At 40.6% G+C, this 24,676-nt stretch overlaps 5 protein-coding genes across 35 annotated transcripts in view; 2 read left to right on the top strand and 3 right to left on the bottom strand.

The window, feature by feature from the left end:
• Positions 1-893, top strand: part of LOC125762605 (myosin heavy chain, muscle) — a 26,807-nt gene extending 25,914 nt beyond the window's left edge. For all 27 annotated transcript variants that reach the window (XR_007418238.1, XM_049424905.1, XM_049424896.1 and 24 more), the window contains one exon: positions 1-893. This exon is cut by the window's left edge and continues 1,020 nt beyond it. The gene's annotated coding sequence lies outside the window, so the exon portion shown is untranslated.
• An 872-nt stretch (positions 894-1,765) lies between these two features.
• On the bottom strand, positions 1,766-9,491 carry LOC125762618 (cytochrome b5-related protein-like). Of its 3 annotated transcripts, XM_049424948.1 has the most exons (6): positions 9,264-9,491; positions 8,454-8,806; positions 3,566-3,849; positions 3,107-3,498; positions 2,601-3,017; positions 1,766-2,514 (listed from the first exon to the last, which is right to left on the bottom strand). In XM_049424948.1, the coding sequence occupies exons 3-6, from the start codon at positions 3,818-3,820 to the stop codon at positions 2,097-2,099; spliced, it is 1,482 nt and encodes a 493-aa protein (XP_049280905.1). In that variant the 5' UTR covers positions 3,821-3,849; positions 8,454-8,806; positions 9,264-9,491; the 3' UTR covers positions 1,766-2,096. The 3 variants fall into 3 exon arrangements, with proteins under 3 accessions (XP_049280905.1, XP_049280904.1, XP_049280906.1); XM_049424947.1 differs by having other exon boundaries at positions 8,454-9,491; XM_049424949.1 differs by lacking the exons at positions 8,454-8,806; positions 9,264-9,491 and adding an exon at positions 4,705-5,135.
• A 3,680-nt stretch (positions 9,492-13,171) lies between these two features.
• LOC125762624 (cytochrome b5-related protein) lies at positions 13,172-16,339 on the bottom strand. Its single transcript, XM_049424957.1, has 4 exons — positions 16,203-16,339; positions 14,240-14,858; positions 13,740-14,156; positions 13,172-13,667 (listed from the first exon to the last, which is right to left on the bottom strand). Exons 2-4 carry the CDS (start codon positions 14,833-14,835, stop codon positions 13,376-13,378), a joined length of 1,305 nt encoding a protein of 434 aa, XP_049280914.1. The 5' UTR covers positions 14,836-14,858; positions 16,203-16,339; the 3' UTR covers positions 13,172-13,375.
• A 743-nt stretch (positions 16,340-17,082) lies between these two features.
• On the top strand, positions 17,083-19,804 carry LOC125762629 (uncharacterized). 2 transcript variants are annotated; one of them, XM_049424962.1, is made up of 6 exons: positions 17,083-17,908; positions 17,978-18,111; positions 18,188-18,287; positions 18,808-18,976; positions 19,046-19,303; positions 19,361-19,804. In XM_049424962.1, the coding sequence occupies exons 1-6, from the start codon at positions 17,889-17,891 to the stop codon at positions 19,799-19,801; spliced, it is 1,122 nt and encodes a 373-aa protein (XP_049280919.1). In that variant the 5' UTR covers positions 17,083-17,888; the 3' UTR covers positions 19,802-19,804. The 2 variants fall into 2 exon arrangements, with proteins under 2 accessions (XP_049280919.1, XP_049280920.1); XM_049424963.1 differs by having other exon boundaries at positions 17,085-17,908; positions 17,996-18,111.
• A 22-nt stretch (positions 19,805-19,826) lies between these two features.
• LOC125762606 (protein rigor mortis) lies at positions 19,827-24,622 on the bottom strand. Of its 2 annotated transcripts, none has more exons than XM_049424907.1 (10): positions 24,078-24,622; positions 22,593-24,014; positions 22,130-22,488; positions 21,799-22,041; positions 21,447-21,731; positions 20,840-21,379; positions 20,617-20,767; positions 20,432-20,525; positions 20,191-20,354; positions 19,827-20,103 (listed from the first exon to the last, which is right to left on the bottom strand). In XM_049424907.1, exons 1-10 carry the CDS (start codon positions 24,242-24,244, stop codon positions 19,968-19,970), a joined length of 3,561 nt encoding a protein of 1,186 aa, XP_049280864.1. In that variant the 5' UTR covers positions 24,245-24,622; the 3' UTR covers positions 19,827-19,967. The 2 variants fall into 2 exon arrangements, with proteins under 2 accessions (XP_049280864.1, XP_049280865.1); XM_049424908.1 differs by having other exon boundaries at positions 20,840-21,376.
• Positions 24,623-24,676: the final 54 nt, after the last annotated feature.

Here is a 24,676-nt window from a genome sequence, read left to right as displayed (position 1 = left end):
CCCTCCGGTTCCGGCGAACGGTGCACCATCGAAATCGACAACCGAAATTCAAACAACATCACGAAACCAGTGCGCTATGGTGCGGATGCGGCGAGATGGAGCGCCGGGCCGCACAGATTCCGTGGCAGACGAATATGAACAAACGAATGCGACCCTCAAAGCACAGCGATCAGCGTGAGGCGAATGTCGATAAACCAAACACAAACTGCGACACGTGAAAACACGGTGCGTTAAAATTGAGCGAAAAGCAATCCAATTTGCAAGAAGATGAAGAACAGAAGAACACAGTAAAACATTCACACATAGAAGAAAGAAGAATACAGTAACAACAACATTTGGTCACGACGAAGGTGGTGTGGGACATTCGAAACAAAGAAGAAGAACCCAAACAAAAACAACAAAAAAACAAAATAACGGAATACTTAGAATTAAACAGCACAGCAACATCGCTGCGGAACATCAAAACAGAAATGATAATGATTTGCAGATAGTGTTTATACAGTTTTTCTACTACTATCCCATTTGCTTTTGTACACACCACAAACCAACCATGTTCAGTTTTCTTATCCGTGGCCTGTGGAACCCGAGTTGCTGGTTCAGCTCTCAGGCCCGCAGGGTCCACCTTCTACCTTTTTTTATCTGTCCCACCCTATTTGATTTCACACCAAAAACTATCCCCATGCCACTGCACAACACAATTCCTCTTCGTTCTTGAGTATGGTTTTGTATGTTGTTTCATTTTGTATCCGTGGCAAATAGTTTTTCGTTCTGAATGTTTTTTTTAATTATATTTTTATAACAAAAGTAATACAAAATGTATTTATTTTTATAATTTAAAAAAAGATGAGAGAAGGTAATAATAACGAAATAAGATACTTCTATTCGAAAATGTACATTCTTCCGTTTGGTGACTTATTGACAAAAACGAATGAAAGAAACTTTCGCATCGAACCCGGGAAGTATATTTAGGTGGAATGACTTCTTTATTTCTGCTCTGTTTGTTAAAGCTATATGATCGCGATCACTGATATCACACGCTATTGTTTATATGTTCATTGGCATCAATCACGACAAACATAGGAGGACCGAGCAGTAGTACAAGGTTCCTCCTTGCCAACGTAGCCACATTTGTGTTGAGATATGGAGCATCAGATTGGGAGCAGATCCTAACGGAGAAACAGCGAAATAAAACGGTGTGAAGGTAGGTGGTCTAGACAGCTGGCCATGCGTAATAAATCTGGTACAGTTGATGCTGCAGAGCGAGATTCTGTGGGAGTCCTTCTTAACATCGATTCGCGAGATCCTGGAGACGCTTCAACTTCAAGGAAATTATTCCTGCCGTGCGACGTCTTCTTCCATTCCGTTTTACCGTCTCTTCTGGTTGAGCCTACTACGTCTCTCCTATCAATGCGGACGATTTACAGGCTGGGTCTACCTGTCCCAATCGAATGCCATGATCAGGCCAACAGTGATTGCCAAAAGTGGGCACTTCGTACAAGTAGTAAAGCTCGTCAATATAGCGGCTCATCCAAAAAAAAAAATCAAGCATTATAATGGTATGTGTCAACCACTTGGGAGGATGAGACATATTCTGGAACAGACGATCCTCAAGATGCTGGTACGAACGTAATGGCGGAATCGTGCATATCATGGGCTTTACAAACTTTTACAATCCACCGGGCTCCACCAATTGGGATCCCTGATCCCAAGAACAACTGGCCTGGGAGATTGATATCGGTCATGTCGTGTGAAGACTCATGATGCTACTATTAGTCCACGATTCATGTGTAAAATTTATTGCTTTAAATTTGTATAAAAACCCGTGATAGATATGTTATACACGCGAAATAATGATAATTTATTAAAAATCTTTACATCAGGGTATAGATATCCCTCTGTTTGACCTACGCTTGGATTTACGGCGCCTTTACGGTTTCTTTATTACGTTTACGGTTTAAAAAAATCATAACTAACTGCAGTTTGACACACTGGCTTTTGTTTAACTGATTTGGTGACAGCACGAACTAAAATTGGTACTATTACTGATGAAGAATTACGTCCTCTGTGTGATTACATGTTCGTATAGTTTCCCCTATCTATCTCTGTACTCTCTGCAAATTCCTGTCCAACATTCCATTCGTTGTTCGCTTGCAGTGAGCAGACAGTAATGATTTGCGAACCCTAGATGTGTCACTATTCACCCGATCTGTTTTCGATTTGGATTTTTTCTGTGACTTTTGCGGTTGGTACTGCTTGGCGTGTACACGAGCGAGCTGCAAATTTTGAGCAATATACTGCGAAAACCACGAACTGAACCGCTTACCAACATCAAACTCATCGCATGTAGCCAGGAAGACACCGTTCAGCTGTGGCAAGATCGCATGATCTAGTGTAGGAAACAGGTGGTGCAAATAGTGATCGCCAAAGGTGGTTAACACTTTCCATAACGATCCTTCGACGCCTCGCCGCTCGACGATCGTTGCCATCTGGTAGAGTCCAAAGTCGATGTCATTACTATCGGAAATAAGGAACAGGTTAAAGATTTCGAAACACGGTTAGATTGGTCGAAGCTAAGGCGAACAGACGCTAATGTAACGCACGGAAACAAATCACCGGAATGGAGCGCTTTCGGGTGATGATGTCCAGCGCTTAACCCGATTAGACCGAAGAAGAAACTAGCCATCAGCACCACAAACAGCCACATTTGTAGAATCAGTGCGATCCGATCCGGATTGGTAGCGTACATGAACGCAGGCATGAAAAATGGGACGAGATCATCCAGATGGAACCGGTTCTTTCCCTGACTGAAGCTGTCCATCAAACGCTTAAGATATTCGCTCAGAAAGATCGAACCGTAGATGAACGGCCCATAGAACCAGGAACCGTATCGCTGAAAGCTGTTCTTCAGATCCGCCCACGGTAAATAGCACAGGAATGGTTCGAACGAAGAAATTTCCATATCGAGCACCGAGTTCGGATACAGATGGTGCGACATCACGTGAGACACACGCCATTCCCTGTAGATCATAGAAAGAACTTATTGAAATAAGCAGTGCAAGGATTCCATGTTTGCTCTGGTAACATTCAACAGTAATCGTCAACTTACCGATAACTCAGAAATGCAATATTGAAAACGTACATGCGCCAGTTGTCCCGCTGGTGCAGAAAGTTGTGTGCGGCAATAATGGTTGCATTTACGCAAATGGCACAAACTAAACCAATGGTAAAGCTTTCATGCCTTATGGCGAGATAAGCCGTCACCAGTACCGCTCCAATCAGTGCGTCCAATATCCGACGAGAGTGTTCCTTTGGAGTGGGATCCACATGGCCAAGCTGCTTGCTAATGCGTCGCTTAAGCGTACGGTAGAATCCATGCTCATGAAACGTTAGCCTGACGTTACGTGGCTGCTTTGCCTTCCGGACAAAGAACTTCGGAAGCATTTGTTCCGCCCGTCGGCTGAGGTGATGCGTTTCGAATGCTTCCGTAATGTCCGTTCCCTGCAATAAAATTCAGACATGATTGTAACCAGTGTTCCTGTATCGTAGATGTCGCAAGAACGCACACCTTCGTTAGACGTATCCACTCGGTGCCTCCCGGATGGTTACGTGCAAAATCTTCCAGATTGTACAGTCCATCATTGATGCGCCAAAGACCTTCGGCACCATCGTCATACCGTCTACCCTCCAGCCAGTTGTACACACTTTTGAACGGCTCATCGCGAAATGTCGGATAGCGGTGCGTTATGTCCGTCGCATAAGATGAAGCGGTTGCTGGAACTGCTGACAAATGAGATGACTTTCCTTCGAATCTTTCGGCCATGGTTATACGTTACGGTCAGCGTGCGCCAACTGAACGAGATGTTTTTGGAGCAGGCATGAAAGAGCAGTAAAATGTGAGACATTTTTTATGATAATTAATGTTAACTATCACCCAATCACACGGCCAGATGGGCACAATGAGCGGATCTGCTGGGGGGGAGCTTTCAATAATGGATTAGTCGATCGTTTATCACACGGCAGATGCTGACCATGAACTTGAGCATGACACCGTTTGTGGGCTTTGGAGCGCCACAACATTTGTGACAAGTGACGTAGCTTAACTATGTAAATGACGAGTTTTTGTGATCGCTACGCGCTGTAATGTTTATGACTATGGGAGCAATCGTATCAGCTTCGTTGGTTCGTATGACTTTGAGTAGAAAAAAATATGGTTTTCACTAATTTATGATCCAATCTACCGAAGGACTACCTGTTTCCGTTCAAGCAGAATATCACACAAAATGATTGGCCTAAATGAACAACCACTTGTTTGTGCACGTCGTAAATAAAGAATTGATTGTTGATTCCACTGCTTTCTGATACTTATCATGCTCATTGGACTTTTAGGGTATATTGCTTAATGTGCTTCGTAGACCATTTATATATAAGATAGATATGGCCGAAATTTTAACAGTTACTTCCCAGTTTTAATTATAAGCCGGCGGGTAGCTGAAATGTTCTCATCCGTGAATAGTAGTAGAAGGCTAACTAAGGCTGACGAAATCCATCCAATCATAAATATTTACAACATGTCATTCATTACAACCGAAAGCGACACCAGTTTGCTTCCTGATACTGGACAGTGAGCAAAGTAAAACCATATTAAAAATTCAAATTGTTTACAATGATTATTTTAATAATAAATAATTTAGACATTGAACTTACTACTTGGTGTGTTTCCCTCACCGACGGTTGCACAGAAGGCATGTAAAACGTTAGGAGGCTCAACGAACAAATCATTTGCTGTTATGGTTGGGTTGTGCTCTTTTGGTTCTTTTAGCTCATGGTAAACAATTTTTAGGTCATCCAATCAAGCAAATCATATCTTTTGAACTATTTGTTTCTTAAGGTTTTTTTTTATTATTTTAATGTATATTTTCTTTTCATCACAAGTAAAAATATAATAAAAAAATTAAAAATCGCTGCGTTGGAGTTAAGCACGTGAAATTCGCACGAAGTCTAACAACAGTTCCAAATTGTCGGATTATGGTAGTATTTTTCACTCTATTAACTTTAACTATGGTTGTAACTTATTAAATCTCCGGCTTTGAATGGCCGAAACAACCTACAACACGAATTTCGAATTTCGGTAAAATGGGACACAATTCACAAACCACAATTCAATTGATATCCTGCGTGTAAAGCACAACTAACGCCATGAAATTTCCTAAAAAAATACAGCATTTACATTTAAAAAATACAGCATCTTCAATACAGAAATGCGAACACATTTCTATGGGAAAATCTCATAAAATCAAATAGACGCCCGTGTTAATAAAGCCGTCATGTACAACAATTTCTTCGTTAATGAAGAATAATACAAAAAAAATTATATGATGTTTGAGTTTTAGTTAAAAATATCTGATCTTCTGACTGCAACCATAAGGCGTAGGTTAAACCTTAACGTAGGTAGGAAACAGGCGTAATTCATGGTTTCCCTTTTATTTGTTAACCCTTTACCGTTTCCGCTTGCGTAGACTAACTATTTCGCAACATTTGTTTTAATTATCATTTTTCGGTGGCCCTTTTTTGTGGTTTGCACTCAACAAACGCGTTTATGCTTTTTTGCGGTACAGAAGCGATGCGCTCGGTGCAACAAACACTACACAAAACTTATTTCTTCCAACTTAATTACTCAGCACAGTCATTTCAATGACCTGTTGTTTTATTCATACCAAACAATGGTTGTGTTCAGTCATGCATGATGTTAATCCAAGCTATGTCATATGTTCGTTATTAAAAGAAACAAAAAAGCTCTCACTTTCATCAAATCACCCACCACATTTCATATAGCGTACGGAGGAAATAAGGGTAAGCAATAAACGACCGACAGGTATGTTGTCAACATTCCCAAGCAAAAAGTTTCGACTTGTCAAGAGCAAATGACAGAACGTCTCCCTCTAAACAGTATCCCGTGCCTGCTCGCACTTACACTGAGCGAGAGTCGGTCAGAAAGCTCGAGTCGTGTCTGATGAGTTTTCTCATGCCGTTCGCTTCTCTTGCGTTATGCCCTCTTGCTCGTACCCACGCTCGTTCTACCGTCGATGCAAAAGTGTACAATCCGTGCGGTTGTCAGACTGCTCCAAACACCAACAACACCAACAAATGCATTGGTTTACAACAACAAATCGAAGCTACCCGAATTGTTCGCGGGATCGTATACAGAATCGCTGTACGTTTGCTTTCCTAATTTTTATCATTATTATTAACATAATTATTAGTCCATATTATGAGAGGTGAATGCACAAAGGCATCACACAAAAATAAAACAACAGCTCATGCTCATGTGTTGAAGCTGTTGCTGTTTTCTACCACGATTTTGTTATGAGCTAATAGACGTTTTGGGCGTTGGAATCCGATTTGATTATACGACCGTGAAATAAAGAACCACCAAAGTACTAGTTCGTTATATGCTCACACTGCAGAATTATCCCAACATTTGTATCATGTGTATACGTCGTATCATATGAATGGAAGCATATGCATGGTGATCCCAATGATTCAACCGATATTTTTATCTTAAGAAATGTATGCATGGCTTGTCGTTCAGACCCATCGTCAAATGATCAACCGATGAAATAATGCGCAAACTATGTGTGACAAGACGTTCTGACGAACGTATCACAGCTTCACACGGTTGTGGAATAATAGTCATAATATACTGAACAATAATATTAAAACAACATTGGAATTGATAGTGAATTGGAATATATACACACAGCTATTTTGTGTTAATGTAGCTCTTTTTAAGTTTCATAACATATTTTGGAACACGTTACAGCTTTCTTCGTGTTGCGAAAGCTAAACAGTTCTATCAATTTAATATGAATAATAATTCTGTTTGCATTTATCTTAATACAAATCGATTGCGTGGCCGGTGTTCCGCGAAGCATTCTTCTAATGCTTGTCTTTGCCGGCCAGAGTGGCTGATCAAAACATTTCATTTGCCATCGATCCTTTCATTCAATTGCTCATTGCATTGCATTGCACCAGCTAAGCCCGTGAGCCAAACTGTTTCTGTAGGATGCGACCGTAGCGACACTTCCTGGAAAACTAATATTAAGTGCAAAACATATCACAACACAGCTGAACGTAACACACGGAACATTCTCTAGCGTTCTCTTCTTACCAGCGCAATCGATGCCGTGCGAAAGATGCTCAGACACTTTAAATAAAAAGCGCATGTAGAAATTCAAACGCAATGAAACATTTAACATCGCACTGTACATGAACGTACTTCGCGACATCTGTAATGATCCTATTCGGTATCAAGCAAGAGCCAAGAATATGTACGATTGATAATGTTCTGGTATGGCTTTGCATATTAGATGTCACGAATGCCTACGAAAAAAGGAATGTTTATTTTAACAACAAACCCATACATAATTCAACAAATATCATTGTAAAATCGCCAAACTAAAGCTACGTAAAAACGGTCCGTGTGCGAGGATCGCCATTCTATGTTTGAAAAATAAAAACACTCGTACAAAAAACACCAACCTAAAAAACATTATTGCTCAGATCAGTGCACAACATGTTGATGCATCGCGCACGAAGCATCACCGGCAATAGAACCATAACAGAACAGCTGATGGTACTTCGTTCGAAGCATCGCACGTAGAACAAAACCTGGTCCGTATCAATCCTTTTGGCGCCAAATTGTTGGTGCCATCGGTTCGCGGACGCTTGAAACACCACGGTAAATTGCCTCCAAATGTAAGTCTGGGATCGATTCCCGATATTTCCCTACCATTACTATCTTTACAGAAAACACACATGGGCGAGCTGGCAATATCACTCCAGTATATGACTATCATACTTACCCTTGCGCACATGACGCGAGGATACCCTAACCTTGAAATAATAGTACGGTCTAAATCCTATACCACTAGTCAAAACGAAACAAAGCGACAAGCCACAGGCAGAACGAACGAACGAACGCGATGCAAGACACACCACCAGCGCAGAACAGAACTCGCGAATCGAACAAATACTAGAATTAGCAGGAGCAAGCAAGAGAAAAAAAAGACGGTCGATCGCCACACATAAAAAAAATAATGTGGCAACGGCTGTGACAAGCTTTTTTGCTTTAATTTTGAAATTGAGCTTTTTGCTAGACATCCGCACGATGACAGCAAAAATCCTGCAGTCCTCCTGCTGTTTGTACGAGACTGACTGATTGTCGGAACAAATAGCGGAAAACGTTTCGGTATACGAAATATAGGTCGAAATTTATGCCGAAGTTCATTCAAAACGTCCGATTGGGATTTGTGGCCTTGGGAAAACTTAGGTTTTGTGCTGTATTTATACTTTCCGGTGCAGATCACGTCACAGATCACTTGTTTACGATGCACCATTGAGCAGGCGCAGATTTGAACGATAGCATATTGGATAAGGCACAGAAACTCTCTCACCTGTTGGAACCCCAGAAATGGTATGTTTCCTAACGTAACACTTCACTGTAAATGTGTTTCTTTGTGCTGGCGTTTTAAGGGTGACAAAAATCTCGATCCTTGGAATTACTGGTCGCTTCAAGGTTTAGCACACGAATGGTGAAGTCGTTAAAATAAAAACATATTTAGCACTCGCATCCGAACCCACACGGCAACCTATTTACGACCGAAACAATGGCTTCCTGTTTGTGTGATCCACCACCGTCATGTTTAAGGGTCCACCATGACATATTGATGGGCTTGTTCTTGAAACATTTGCATTGCAAATGTCCCCCAAACGAATAGAATTTGCACGTGGACACACTGTTTTGGGGCTAAAAGATTTTGAAATGGAAGAATTTTTATTAGGCATATTAGAACGACCTACAAATCTAAACCGGATAGCTATAACAACGGCCGCGCACAAACCGGTTAAACTCCCTTAGGCCCTTTAGACACGTTGTTCATTGTCATAGTATTTGGACCGGTTCCGGGAAAGCCACGCTCAACCCAAGTAGAACATGCAAAAGTGATTATGCTTCTCATTCTTGGTTGTATTTGTGACTAATTTCACGATATGTTAATTTTGCTTTTGATGCATCTTCTAAAACCGATCGATCATGCATATTCATGAACATTAATAACAGCACACATCAACAGATTTTTGTTCGACGCTAACTCAAAAACACCGGTTGCACTGGGAATAAAATGTTCGCCAAACACATCACAATCTCGTACAGCAAATCATAACTGCAGCATCACTTAAACCCTGCTGCTGTTTCGGATATTCACCGATCAGTGTCCAATACTGGGCCGCAACAAAGCTTTCCCCGCCGAGCTGGGAGCTTCAGAGCAGCTTCACAATTCACGGGCCGGTTGCAGCAGTGAAACAACAAAGCACAATGCAAAATCAACCAACACGCACGTCCAGTCTGTGCGCGATCATCGGCAACACTGTTGCGGACGAATCAACGGTTCGCGCGCTACAACCGAAATAGATGACTCGCGGTGTTCGTAATGTTGAGCAGATCTACCAAAAAGTGATTGTGAACCGGATTTGCCGAGCGAGCGTTTCGTGGAAATGTTCAAGAACATTAAAAACTACACACACTTACTATTGGTTTTGTGATGAGAAGGAATAAAGCCACCGGAACACACAATCAGGAAATATATCGCCACGGCATGTATGTGAAGCTTATTTATTGGTTTGTTTTGAACGTGTACAGCCACGTGGACACGAGCGAGGTCATTGCACTGGCGGTGTAATATTACACGTTGCATATGCAACGATTTGCCTATTTCGGGTATGGCAATGTACGTTCGCAGTGTTTTATTATGCAACGTATTGCAAAGTTTGTTTTGAGTGCTTTCTTCGCCGTTTCAAGCGCCACTTCTCTTTCGCCAGTAATAGACCTAGAGAGCAGGTTTTCAAGACGCCGTGCATGCTAACGATCAATCGGGTTTTGGGTGCTTTGCATATGTCTCGAAGAAAAAAAACTCGCCAACTCAGCATCGTTGCGATTGAATCAGCAGCGCTTAACTATTCAAGCCAGTTCACGACCATCCCCTAGCCTAGCCCAAGCAGAAAATGTATGCGAAATATGAAAAATGCCCCGAGGATGCATATTTATCTTATAAAATAACTGTTTCCAGTTCCGAATGTGCTCGAGGTTAATATCGAGGTCATTCTCCTACGATTTAAATCTAACTACTTGAAAGTCAAGGTTGTTTATCAGCTCCTCTTTTTTTCTCTATACAAATGACCCTTCAAAATTGAAGATGTTTATTGGTTTTCATGACACACATAAGAAGTAAGGTCGATATGTATTTATCATACTCTTCAACGAGTTTTATTGTTTTATTACTAGTTTAGTCGATCTGATAGATAACAAAGAATAGTTTTAGTAACGGTAGAATACAAATGAAAAAAGGCAGTTGAACAATACTTAAGTAACTAAATTTTAGTTTATTGTTTTTAAACATTTTTGAGCGATATGAAACATGTTGAAAGAAAACAAAATTATATACGATTGTAAGAATTTTCCTGTTCGTTCATTCATTATTTTTAGTTGCAACAGGAATCAAAAACGATGCAATAGATAGTGCTGGGGATAGTGCTGTGAGAGACAGAATTTTTTTTTCTAAAATATTTATTCAAGAATTATATGATAACATAACCTACAGCAATAGATGAGATGTGATTATTTTTTATGATTATAACGACCTTATCGGCATCAAGGTGATCTGCTACGGCATCTTTTTCTTGACATTGAAGCTGCTTGTGTTCTACAGCATTAGCAAAAGATCCACAACTCGTTTGGTGTGGATGCAGTGTAGGATGCGAATGGCACAATTTTTGAACATCGACTACCCTGGCCGTATACTGAAAAAAACATTCGTCTATGTCTTCATAGTTTTTTTTCAGTGAAAAAAATTATAACTTTTAATCCAAGACAAATTTCTGTTGCCTATGTATATTATTGTAGAAAAGTGAAGTTTATTGATGATGGACAAAAAAATAAAACAAATCTGTCAATTGAATTACACAATTATTAACACACGATTCAGCAACATGACAGGATGGAGTTTAAATCTTAACAGGATCATGCCGGACTTATTTTTTGTTGGTTATTCAAGCTACAGATAACAAACTTTAAGAAGCTTTTAGAGCATCAAAAGTAATCGAATTAAACTTCATTAAGTTTAAACTACTATAAACTAATTGAATATGATAAAGCCACGAGAGGATTTTAAGCAACGAAAGCAGAAACAGAGGCAGTGTACGCAAAACTGCATCTGAGGCGTAGAAAGATAGCAATCATGGCGAGAAATTAAGATATCAATTAGAAACGCGTAGTGAAATCGATACACATTGATCCACTGATGAATGTTGCTATCACCTCGATTTGAATCACTTTGAATGTCCGAGCTGTTATTTTGTGATGGAAATTTCCATATAATTACTATTGTATTGAACAAATTGTTTACCTCTAGCGCTTTACAATCTATCTCTTAGACAAGCCAGAGTACTAGGAAGAACTAGGGTACTATCTACGGAAAGACAAAGATAGAAGAAGGTAAAGACTGTATAGGGAGAAGGTGAAGAGGAATATTCCACTCCATCATTCACTAGCTCAGGTTAGGGATCATTCAACTATTACGTATCACAGGTGGGGGGATGGGTTACTGCCAGTGGCTTAACTTTGTGTTACATAACCTAAAATAAGATGGTTCTAAAGTTCTTCATTTATACTGCATGCGTGAAAAAATACTAGCCATCTGGTTGCGCTCAGTTTAACAGTTTATTTGTATCAGCCATTACGCAGAGTCAGTCAAGTTCTACTTTTTGTTCGAACTTTCAATACCACATTGGAACAAGGATATAAAAATGGTATTTAACTTAACTAGCATTCTACACATTTTATTTAGTTTGAACAAGCTTCCTATAGAAGCCTAATTCTGGTCCCTAGACATCAGAAAGTAAAGATGAATACCAAGGGAAGAGAGACCTCAGCGTTCCAACCGTAGATTACAGTCTTCCTGAGGATTCATCATCAATAACATATTATAGCTTCATTATGCCAGTTATATTAAGGAACTAGGAATAATTTAGTTGGTTAACAATAAATGTTTTAGCGTAGATTTTAACACCAATAATAACAAAATACGATCAACATAACAGTTCTGGAAAAATAGCAAACCGAGTAATAATTTCATGTCTAGAACGAAGGGACCACCGGTTGGGCAGCATAAGTCCAATAAAAAAAATAATCAAATAGAACTTCAATTATTTTATGACATTTTGCTGAGATTATTGCCTAACAGACCATCAAGATAAAATGATTCTCGTGAAACCGAAAATCAAAATTCACGTAGAGATTAATGGTGAAGTAGTCCATATGAACTGGAAAAGATTATAAAGCCGATGAGACGCGAAACATTGCAAATAACAAAGGAATTCAATTTATCAGCATTGATCGATGTACAAAATCAGTCTGACCCGAAAGGTTACATTACAAAATTAGAAAAGATGCAAATAATAATGGCAGCATAAAGCAGAAGACCATCAAAACGTGTAATAGCAATAGTTTAACTGGTAAAGCTAAAAATGTCGACGCTGCTACACAAATGAACCTAAATTACTGTGAACATGAAAATGGAAACACAACAGTGCACAAAAAAAGAAGAACTTGTACTGTACATTGTATGCCAGCTGCAGCCATGTATGCAAGTGAGCTATCCTATATTGTTTGAAAAGATTGTCAATCGTAAAAATGTAGTTCGTTATCAGATTCATTTACTTTATCACAATTTTTTAATATAGTGTGCCATAGAGCGATTGTACTTTTAATTCAATTAAGTTTTATTTTTTGTCTGTTAATACAATAGATTAATTTTTAGTACATTGTATTTATTTTGCAATGTTGTGTGAATTTTAAGTGCAAACAAATTGATCAAATTAATAAAAAAAATAAAATGTTACATGGAAATCTAGCCAATGTCAAGCCAACACAACTAGCAACAGTGAGTCTCAGTCACGTCATGAGAATGATGTCAAACGAAGCTTGATGGCGTTGGTCGATTGGTGCTAAAATGGATCTGAATGAACTAATTATGTCTTACACGAACTAAAGCAGTTTCAGATTTTGTTGGGTGTAATGAAAGAGACAAATCACAAAAGTTTTCAAATAAAAAAAACGTTTTTGTCTTGCTTTCATTCAAATTGTATCATTTTATTTCACTTTTGGCAGGAAACCTAACCTAATCACCATCATATTTGTACATTCTAAAAACACACACACTTAAGCGTGTTACATATTGCTTGTGATCGCACTACACCAATCGTTCTCAACTAGTTTTTTGTTGATGTGAATCTTTGGTTCATGGTGTGACTACCGATTACATTAAGTAAGCTTCTCCGACGGTTCGTACGTCATCGGTTCTACACGGGCAAGCTGTTTGTGCTGACCGACAATTTGCTGCAACCAAGGTATTTCCCGATAGACGGTTTCAAACTCACGACACGTTTCAAAGAACACTGGATATAGCTGTGGAAGAATGCCGTGATCTAGCGTTGGGAAGAGATGATGCAAACAGTGATCACCGAAGCTTGTTAGCACCATAAACTGTGATCCTTTCGTGTCTGACCGGTCAATTACGGCGGCCATTTGATAGACGGCAAAATCGATGTCAGCCCTGTAAAAAGGATGGGTTAATGCAATACACTACAGCACGAAATGTGCCTTAAAATCTCAATTCCAAACTTACGGTATTTGATCTCCGTCGTGTACTGCCTTCGGGTGATGATGGGCTGCATTCAGTCCGATCAAACCAAACAGGAAGCTGGCGACCAGCACGATGAACAGCCACATCTTTATCACTTCCCACAAGCTGGTAGCTCCAACCACGTACATGAACGTCGGAAGTATCAGCGTTACGAGATCGTCCAGGAAGAATGTGTTCTTGCCCGTCTGGTACGTCTCTTGTAGACGTTTGATAAACTCACCGTAAAACATAAGCGAATATACTAACGGTCCGTACACCCAGGATGCAAACCTTTTAACCGAGCTCTTAATAGACGGGTTGGGTAACCAGCAAAGGAAAGGCTCAAAGTAGGATATCTCCAGGTCTAATATCGAGTTGGGGAAGTTATGGTGAGACATCGCGTGCGACACACGCCATTCACTGTGGGGAGGGAAACAATTGATGTATACGATTAACGATGATACGATACGATGATTAAACCCATCAGTTTAACTGTTCCTCACCGATAGCTCGAAAAAGCCAAATTAAACGCCATCATACGCCAATTGTCCCGCTGGTGGAAGAAGTTGTGTGCGCTAATCATTGTCCAGCAGACGAACAGTCCCGACACCGTTGCGAGTGCATAGCTGTTCAACCGTATGGCAAGAAACGCCAGCCCGAATGCAGCTGCCAGCATCGAATCGATGATCAGTTTAGAACGTTTCGCTGGACCATAGTCGATATCCTTCAACTTGTCGCGCACACGGCGCTTCAGTGTCCGGTAAAACCCATCGTCACGGAACGTTAAACGGACCGCTCTCGGCTGGGTGGCCTCGCGCACTTTGTACTTCGCTAGCAGGCCTTCCGCGCGCAGTGTAATGTGGTGCGTTTCGAACGCCTCCGTAATGTCCGTCCCCTTTGTCAGGCGCAACCATTCAGGGCCACCGGGATGACGCTCGATAAAGTCCGTCAAGTCGTACAGGGTGTCGTGGATGCGCCACAAGCCCTCGGCACCATCGTCAGCCTGCTTACCCTCCAACCATCGGTAAACCGTTTTTAAGGGTTCATCTCGGAAGGAGGGATACTTTTTTGATATTGTTGTTATGTAACTGTTCGCCATGGTTCACCAGCTGGAAGACGAATCTGCAACGTAAAACGAGTTGAAAAAAAGTGAATTCACTTTCACACCAATCCGCTGGTAGTGCACTTTTGTACATTTAAACACGCACTGAAGGTCAAATCAAGTTTAATCGTGCTGCTTTAAATGAAACTATCTCTCGTCGATCGGTCAACTTACGTTCCAATTGCGCATATCGTTTTATTACACTTTGCATAATCTATCTCACAATCGAATGCAGATATGCCAAAGGAGCGAGGTGGTGAAATGAGCTATGATTATTGCTAACCCTGACTGATGTACTGCTAATTTTTTTTCCTCTGATCAACCTACTATCGCGCATGATCGAGTATGATCTATTCAGCTATCGTCACAACAATTGTGAACTAAAATGACCCGAGAACGATAAATTTCTTTTGAGATCTATGAGACAAATCATCTGCGCAATTAGCATGTTCTGGTGTTCAGCATCGTTACACCATTGCGTACGTTACTCCATTACAATACCACGCAGCTAATGTCTGTTGACCGGCATTAACCGATAGCGCAGAATGAACGACAAAGCACATCTAATAAACATTAACTTATTTTTCCGCGCGCTCCAAGCGCATGATGGACCACTGCACTGAAGCAAATCTTGCTGCATCACGTTGAATCAACGTGAAACTGTCGTTTCGCTTCCATTGATAGGTTTGTAAACATGGGGCGATCGGGTTACGATTAGGCGCGTGCATTCTAGCATAAATCGGTGATTTTTTTACACACGGTTTTATATACTACACGGTTCAAATCATATCCTTTTAACACGGATTTGTTTACAAAATAGAATGTACCAAACTACAACAAACCCCCCTGTTTGGTCGAGATTGTGTTCACGCAACACGATAAACATTTTCTACTTAAGGGGTTGGGTATCATATCAGCGGCTGTTATCTCGCCGCACCCAATGCATCTGGAAGATTTTGAACATCAAAAGCAAACTCATGATCTGATAAAAAAATCGAACTTTGTATTTTTCACCACAAAATGGATTAAAGCGCGATTTTATTTAGTTGCTTTGTTGATCGTTTTTTTTTTGAATAGTTCGACCCGCCGTTCGTAATTATCAATGAAGCGAAGCGACCTGTAATGCAGCGTTGAAAATTACGCGGGTTGAATATCAATGACCTTACGCACGTCACAGTCTCGGAGCGGTTCTCGGAGCGATGCGTTAAAGTGTATCAATTATTTTGTGGCGTCCTACAATCACCGTACGTATCTGATACGAATCAGCCGGATATCTTTCGGAATCGGTGGCGTTTCACTACACTTACAAAGGGCCACTGTAAGTTACACAAACAGTTTACACATTGAAAAATTGCACTACTTACTCGGTAAAACTTGCACTGCTTGTAGAGGTCTTCCAGAGTCCCTCTGTGTTGGCCCACCGTGCCAACCGTGCGGAAAGATGTTAAGCGAATGAATGTAGCCGACGTATCGACTGTGGATTTTGTGCTGACCATAGCCGAGGAACCGATTAATGGCTTTACAGAAAATGGAACACTAGCCATTCTAGTAACGTGTGTACTTACACAATGAACAGCGTGCAGTGTGTGATTGCAAGCCGTGTAAACTCCCCCAGGAGCGAGTTGTATGTTTTACTTTACGATCATGCTACGATCGCATGTTGTAATTGTAGTCGCAGTTGCTTGTGAGTAATTACTTATCACGTGGTTACGGCTATTAGGTTTATAATGTAGGATAAGATTAATTTAAATAAGTGTTTTAAAAAATTACGCTTTTTTGTAAATGTGTTAACAATGTTATATTCCTTATAAAGCTGGAACTGGGCGAAGCGGTATAATGCAAGAAGTGGGTGGTACGGTTCTGGCGTGTGGAGCCGGTGTCGTTTATCACAAACACCGATAAACGACGCCGGATCCACACGACAGAACCGGGTATCAAATCGCCTACGGATCGTCCCCTCTTAACTAGGACTAACTATTCAACTTAGTGAGATGAAACGGAGTAAAAGTGAATGAGTGAATTAAATCTAAGATATGAGTGAGTGATTCGAATCTCTACAAAAAGCTATTACTATTCCTTTGCAATATACTCAGAGAAATGACTAAAACGATAAATTTGACTCTCAATAGAGTCATTGCACTTTTCGGCGACCTTTGACTCACTCATTAACGAGTCATACCACTCTTTGACTCGTAAGTGTTATTTGACTCCTAAAGAGTCATGATTTTGACTCACTCATTAACGAGTCCTTCAGAAAGAGACATTTCATTCATTATTAAATTTTTATATCCAATACCAACGTTTCTTTCAGATGATGTGCAAACTTGTAGTGATGAATGAATTTAAATAGGATGATCCTCGCCCTTTCGCGATTTTATTTTAAAACACATGATATTACACCGCAGTTTTTTAAGAAGGTTCACAGTACTCGATTGTATGCAATAGGGCTCACACTGTATACACACTATTTTTAGAAATATTCCGAACTGTTATGCTGTTAACTTGTCTCTTAGGAGATCAATGATAGTTTTATTTTTAGATATATTAATGTTTTCGATTTAATTACTTAACGAACGCATTCTATTCGTTATAAGAAGCGTAACTAGATTGCATGAATAGTAGTAAGAGCAGTGAATGAAAACAAACGTTATCGCTTGATAACCGCGGGAACCGTACACCATAAGGCTGTCGTATCAACTGACCAGCGCATTTCACTTATAGCGTACATCGGTGTGTGTTGTTTTTTTACGTAAAAAGTGTAGTGCAAAGAAGAATTACTATTGAATTTTGTGAAGTTTCATACACATTTTCGACGCAGCGCTTTACGAACCCTTTGGTGCAAAGCAAGCGAATTTGGATCGCACGATTAGATGAATCTCCTTTGCAGCGTGGGGGCCTTATCAGTCGCCAGGCAAACGTGGAGTGTCGTTATCGATGTACACCTTTTGGGATGTATCAAACCTTCACCCAGTTACGACAGCACGGCATGTTTCTGGTTAGCTCAGTCACCCTAAAGCTATGGAGGACGGTGACCGTGATCAATCGACATCATGAAAAGGAGTTTTTGCAGGTGAGGAACACGCAGTGAACGCAGGATGCTTTACAATGCTGATTGCATATTGAGCATATGGAGGTACAGATGTCGTTTGCTTTCCAGGTTACCACTGTTTTGGAAAATCTATCTTCCAACACTGGCCGGACTGATCCTGTACAATGAATATCTCATCCACCTGTATCACAGCTTTCAGTGGGCCGATCTGCAGTGTGAAACGGGTCAGCATGATTGCAGGGATAATGAATTTGCTGAGCTGATCATTAACTTGTTATCTTTGCCATTTTTTTGTTTTAGATAGTTGTGTAAAGATACTTCTTGTCGCTGATCCACAAATTTTGGGTAATACGTTCGACAGGAAGCTCTACTGGCCTTTAGCTAATTTTGACTCCGATCGGTATGTATCATGTTTCATCAACGCCGTCAATAGTTTCGTGTTCGTGTGAAAAGTTGTAAACCTTCCAGTTTATATTGCCCGGTGTACTTTAAAAATTCCGAATCTTCATTCCTGTGCCCACTCGAGGTTAGAATTCGTAGAGTGTTTTACTGTGTGTAAGTTTGTCAAGATACGTTACGAACAGTGAGTGAATAATATACACTGGTGAGATCAATCTGCCTCCAGAGTTATGTGTGCGGGAAAAACAAATTGACGGATCTCGGGCCAATCGTGCGTACGAATCCCTAATCTTATCAGTAACGGAATGACGATGTTCAATTTAGGTTTTATTGTAACGATATTGGATAATTTATTCGCTTCGATGAATGATCAAGCCGGTACTGAGTGATTGTGACGAGCCCATGACAAACGAGTAGAATGAAAGGACACTATGTTGTTCAACATGTTAGCATTATCATTGTGATTTGCAGCTGCACAAGAAAAAAGGAATACAATTTGAATGGTTTTGTTCTCTTCAAAGGCACCTAAAACGGACGTACAAAAGGGTGGTTCAACACACAGCGCCGGATGTAATTTGCTTTCTGGGTGATCTCATGGATGAAGGTAGTGTAGCGAATGATGTTCAGTTTGCCGATTATTTCACACGGTTCGTCAACATTTTCTCGCAACCCACGGCCAACACCATTATGGTATGTATGATTAATGCAATTCAATGATTTTTTATGCTTTTACTGTTTATTTCTTGTTTCTTCTATCAGGTTTACGTTCCGGGCGATAACGATATTGGTGGCGAGGGTTTAGAAACCGTTAAATCCGACCGTGTGCTGCGGTTTAAACAATATTTTAACGAGCAAGATGAAACACCGATAGAACCAACTTTGCGATTTCTTAACGTTAATCGAATCAGCATGACACTGCCGCTAAATAACGCACCCAGTACGGAAGAACGGCAACCTTACACCGTGCTTTTGAGCCACATGCCGATACTCCGATGGGCTGACCCGTTTACTTACAAGGTGAAACACAGATGTTTACAAATTTCACTCTATATTGATATCCGTGTTCCGTTCTAGGTGGTAGACGATTTCCAACCAAGCGTGATTTTTTCCGCACACGAACACAAATCCCTCTACGTTAAGACACATCGTAATCAGCTTGCACAAGGTGCCACCTTTATACCGCTTAATACGGAACGAGGGAGTCGTCACGAGGTGCTGGAGTTTAATTTAGACTATCTGAAGGATACACGAGAGCTGCTGGAATTTATCGTACCAACATGTTCGTACAGGATGGGCGAAATGAAAATTGGGTACGGTTATGCCATGTTCGATGGCGATAAGCTCCGGTACACCGTCCTATGGACATCGCAGCGATTTTATCAGCTTGCAGTATACTCCATGATGCTCATACCGCTAAAATTGGTTTGTGGGCAACTTTGGTGCGGCGTCCTGAAACGGTACTGGTGCTGTTGTCGTAGACGCAATCGCAACTATTTACCACTACCACTAGCGTGAGCATCATTTCTAATAGACACCATAGTATTAGTGCGAACAATTTCGAAATGAATTCAGTATTTATTTCTATACTTTGCGTTCCCATGAAATGGTATCACGTGTGATTAAAAATTGATTTGATAATAAGGGTAAATAAAAATTAAAATGTTGATGGAATTAAAGTAAATTATTTCTGCATGACCGAAGTAGCTTCTTGCAGTTTTACATTTAATTCATCTATCGTATGTTGAATGTCCTCAGTAATATCTCTACGCTTTGTCAGCACGTCGATGGCCTCTTTATACTTTTTAATGCCCGTCCAACTACATAATAAAAAAAACAGATCATAATGTTATATTAGCTGCTTTCCTGAGTACCGGTACCGGTTTAAAAGCGTGACTTTTACTTACACTAACGCTGCAGCTTCATAGTTTCCAATATCGTTCAAATGATGTGCCCATTTGTTAGCTACTTGCTCCAGCATTGGATCGTCCGGCGTTTTGTTCAACCTGCAGATGACCCATGCTTCACGGTAATATTTAGCATCGCAAAGTTCCTCGATGGATGAATCAGCCTGTTATGTGGTGGGATTAATTGTTATGAAACAAAATAATGCTAAAAACCACAAAACGCTATTATGACGAAATTTACCTTGTGACTGGCTAGGAAAAAAGGAACTGCTGCCAAAGATTGGTGACTTTCGATTAATTGATAAGCATAAGCTTGGCAGCACTGTCTCCAGAACCTTTATAAAATGAAGTGACAATGAAATATATTGCAGAGTGGGTAAAAATAATTACAACGTCCTTTAGTTAATATTTCGAATAATTACTTACATGTGTGACACATATGGCGCCAATGCCAACATTTGCGGGGTTAGCTTTTTCTTGCTAATGCATCCCAAGATCGTTTCCTTCAGTTTATGTAGCAGCTGGGGTAACATCACCAGTCCAATCGATGACGTATCCGTTATTGTATGTAGTTTTGCTATAACGATAAAATGAACAACACATTATTTAAAAAAAATTTCCCCCCGATAGTGCGTTCGTAAGCATTTACATTCTTCTTCTATAAGTTGCTTCAGATGTTCAGGAGTGGAAAACAATTTTTCATTGTAAAACATTTTTTCCTGTTCCGTTTTTGTTTCGCCATTGTTTGCCGCTGGTTCTACATTCGATTTCGTAGCTTCCGCTGGTTTTCGAGTTGACAAATCATTGAATTTATCGTCGAGAAAGTCGTTGTCACTAGAGTTTCCATCATTATAATAATCGTGTGGTTCTGGTTCAGGTTCAGGGTCTGGTGTATGCAGTAATTTAACGATACACTCAAGTACATCCTTTGTTTTGTTTGTTTCGCGATTTGTAAGCTGGAATGTTGTCGATAGATTTGCTGATGCTTGAACCGCATTAGCTTCCTGCATCGTGACTTTATTCAGCCCCTCGGTTAGTTGATCGACGGCATTAGCTGCATGGTCTCCATCATACGCTTTTCTGGACTTTTTTAAATCACGAGCCGCTTTTTTCTTCTTTTGCTTAGAATCGATTGGTTTCACACCGTCCTCAACGGCAAAGACTATTTTTGGGTACTTTGTTGATCCTGCTGATATAAAGATGTAAGAGTTACTAGAGAGAAGCATTTCGAATATTGAAGAGTAGTGTATATTTACCTTTGGGTGGTTCATCATGTTGTTTGGTGTAATCGAAGGACGACAACGAGTTTCCTTTTCCAACGAAAAGTATTATATTTTCGTCCAGTGGTGAAAAAATTGCAGCATAAGCGAACGATCTTGTATGATAAATTTTTAAACAAGTAGCCGATGAGGTGTCCCAAATGCGAATGGTACAATCGAAGCTGCAGCTTACCAGACGCATCGTATCACCGCGATTCCATCTTACCTTGCATATACCATCTGTATGACCTTCCAGTAAAACTTGTTCTTTTTCTGCCTCTCCTATAATTAGGAATCAATTCAGGATAATCAGCCGGTTAAGCCGATAGTTATATTGCATTATACTTACCATCAAAACCATCGCTGAAATTGATTACTCGGATGGAATGATCATTTGATCCCACGGCAAGATAATTATTCTTAAACTCCAGTCCGCAGATGTACCGTTTAGCAATCTTTTTGTGGTACAATAGCTTAAAATTGTTATCCAAATCGCTTACGTATATGGTTCCATGCTGAGTTCCGATAAAGCACAAATTACCTACAACAGTTACCTCCGAAACATGCCCAAACTGCACACACTTGATAGGTTCTGAAATACATAAAAAGTACAACTGGCATGAACATTGAAACTGCAAAAACACACCGCAGGTTACGGATCCTCATCATCTAACACGTACCATGTTTCTGCGCGCCGCTCATGTGATAATAAACAAGTTCAACTTTACTACATGCTAACAGCACCAATCTCTTCTCTTGCTTATCATCCGTCAAAAAACACCATTGCAAACCGTACACCTCTCTGTTAGTGAACGGTTTTAATAATACAGGGACGTTACTCGAACTGCTGGTATCGAAGATGCCAATTCGTCCTTCCTTTGTCCCAAAGGCCAGCTTTTCCTCTTCCTCGGGATGCCAGCACAATTGCATAACGGCACCACTAATTTTATTGGTGAACGATTTGAACGGAATGTTATCATTCTGCAGTCTGGCGAGGTTCAGTTTTTCAATCCTTGGTGCACCACTTGCCAGCGCAATCCTGTGAGATAAAGTACACATTGTTTAGCAGCTGATTGACATATAAAATAAAAATAAAGGAACAACGACCACACCAAAACATGGCAAACAGTTTACTTTACTTACACCATGGACTCGAGGGGATTTTCCACCAGGCAGCGATTTGTGGGAGTGATACAACCATAATCTACAATTATGGACGCTTTCCCTGATTCTGCCACCTCCAGGCATGTCAACTTTCGATTGATCGACGAACACCACAAGTACCGTCCGTTTGTGTCCGTCTTGGCAAGTCCTTTAGCGCGTATCACATGGAAAATTTTATCCACCGGATACGGTGCCAAACTCTCCTTGGCGGACAGATGCAAGCGTTCATTCTTAAACTTGAACTCTACCTTCCATTCGATCACTTGACCATTCGAATTATTAGCAACAACATGAGACTCATCGATCCAAACAGCGTTCGTGAAGGAAGTGTCGCAAAGCCGAGCATTTGCAATCGATGGTACGGTTATTTTATCTATAGGTAGGCCAGTTTCGTAATCCCAGAACCAAATCATATTCTCGCGACTACCGCTAACCAGGATTAGCTTATATTCCAGTTCGTCCTGTTCCTCATCCGCTTCCTCATCGACCCCTTGTTCTTCGTTATCGACTACCACGTAATCTCTCAACTTTTCACAATCATCCAACTCATTTTCATCATCTGTATTGAATTCTTCTGGTACTATGCCCGACTGCTCACCGATATCGTCCTCCTCTTCGTCTTCGTCTCTACGATTTGCAGCTTTTATGATGTCTTCTTTGAGATTTTCACAAGCCTCCAGGAAGTTAAATCCTTCCACGGTTTTAGCTTTCTCCCGAAACTGATCGCGCTTGTCGTCCATTGTTTCCCGATCGATGATAGTACCAAACTCTTCCAAACTTTCGTTGAAATCATAGATATCGAAACAATCAGGCTCATCCGCTATTGGGACAGTTTTTTTCCGTGCCTGTTTTTTGGGTCTGTTTGAAACGCTTTTGGATGCGCTTCCTGTAACATTCTCCTTACAATCTTCAATCTGCTGTCTCTTCGCATTTTTCTTCAGAACAGGCACATTCATGCATGCGATAGAGACGATCTCTTTATCGTGTCCACGGAGGGTGTGAAGGATAGTCATTTTCTTTATAGAAAATATTTGGATCAACCCATCCTTCAAACCTGCAATAAAGATGTCGCGATCGACCGGAGACGGTTCCAGTGTGACGACAGTTTTATTGCGGAAAAAATCTGGCGTCACCTTGTATCTGTCCGTTAGCAAACAATACACCACTAGATCAGAATGGACACATGAAATCACTTTTCCATCTGTTGTAAAGCAAATTGCCGCAGTTACATCCGAGAGTTGCTTTTTCGAGGTCTTGATTTGCGTTCCGGTTGCGTGCGCTCGGTGTCCTTTAACTGGTTGCTGCAAATCAAGATCCCATACGTGCAGGATGTTATACTCGTCCAGCGTAGCAAACAATCGTTTGTCGGTCCAGTCCGGAGAACAAGCCAAAGATTTAATGCTTTTGGGTAAGCAACGGAATTAGTAGTCAGTCGCATAAAGAACTTACGATACATCTACTTACAATCCACTAACGGCCATGATGCTGATCTTCGGCAAATGGTTCGAATCCTGCGGAGGTATGTACGAAACGTCGTAACGAGAGCAATACAGGATTCCATTGTCCGGGGTGGACAGAAGGCTGTTTTGGTGATACCACACGTGGAAAACAGGTGCAACAAATCCATCCATGGTGCTAAGAAATCAATAATGTATGATTAACTGTCTGAAACTTGAGTTTTACACAAAATTTGGTCTCCGGCAGCCGGCTGTATACACTCGCGTTAAATGCGCGTTCCGTTCAACTGTCACGAGCTGTCAAAAACAGATTAGAAATGAAAATCTTCGACTACACTGTAATCACTATGAGCAAAATACCGGTCATGGTGTAATCCATCTACAGAACTATTAAATAAACTGTTTTGAGGCATACTATACCACAAACTAGTGAATGCCCTCCGTATTTGCGGGAGAAATCTTAATTTTGTGTACCAGCTCCACGATATGCACGAAGTCCAAGTAGAATAAAGGATAATTCAAGATGTAAAACAGGTTGAAGAGAGCATCGCTTTGACTGATTTAGTTTTGGTTGGTTATTCATTATTACCTTAAACCAGTGCAGTT

Source organism: Anopheles funestus, chromosome 2RL, assembly GCF_943734845.2.
Source record: "Anopheles funestus chromosome 2RL, idAnoFuneDA-416_04, whole genome shotgun sequence".
NCBI classification, from domain to species: Eukaryota; Metazoa; Arthropoda; class Insecta; order Diptera; family Culicidae; genus Anopheles; species Anopheles funestus.
Note: the sequence above shows the minus strand (reverse complement) of the source record. Positions and strands in the feature narration are given on the sequence as shown.

Excerpts from the sequence above, each read along its gene's own strand:
- LOC125762606 (XM_049424907.1), bottom strand. The coding sequence starts at position 24,244 with ATGGATGGATTTGTTGCACCTGTTTTCCACGTGTGGTATCACCAAAAC. Across the intron at positions 22,489-22,592 it reads AATCCCCTCGAGTCCATGGT|GATTGCGCTGGCAAGTGGTG; the intron begins GTAAGTAAAGTA and ends TTTATCTCACAG. Across the intron at positions 20,104-20,190 it reads TATGAAGCTGCAGCGTTAGT|TTGGACGGGCATTAAAAAGT; the intron begins GTAAGTAAAAGT and ends TTTATTATGTAG.
- LOC125762618 (XM_049424947.1), bottom strand. The coding sequence starts at position 3,820 with ATGGCCGAAAGATTCGAAGGAAAGTCATCTCATTTGTCAGCAGTTCCA. Across the intron at positions 3,499-3,565 it reads AGTGGATACGTCTAACGAAG|GGAACGGACATTACGGAAGC; the intron begins GTGTGCGTTCTT and ends ATTTTATTGCAG. Across the intron at positions 3,018-3,106 it reads ATTGCATTTCTGAGTTATCG|GGAATGGCGTGTGTCTCACG; the intron begins GTAAGTTGACGA and ends TATGATCTACAG.
- LOC125762624 (XM_049424957.1), bottom strand. The coding sequence starts at position 14,835 with ATGGCGAACAGTTACATAACAACAATATCAAAAAAGTATCCCTCCTTC. Across the intron at positions 14,157-14,239 it reads TTGGCTTTTTCGAGCTATCG|TGAATGGCGTGTGTCGCACG; the intron begins GTGAGGAACAGT and ends CCCTCCCCACAG. Across the intron at positions 13,668-13,739 it reads CACGACGGAGATCAAATACC|GGCTGACATCGATTTTGCCG; the intron begins GTAAGTTTGGAA and ends TCCTTTTTACAG.
- LOC125762629 (XM_049424962.1), top strand. The coding sequence starts at position 17,889 with ATGAAAAGGAGTTTTTGCAG. Across the intron at positions 18,112-18,187 it reads CGATCTGCAGTGTGAAACGG|ATAGTTGTGTAAAGATACTT; the intron begins GTCAGCATGATT and ends TTTTTGTTTTAG. Across the intron at positions 18,288-18,807 it reads GCTAATTTTGACTCCGATCG|GCACCTAAAACGGACGTACA; the intron begins GTATGTATCATG and ends TTCTCTTCAAAG.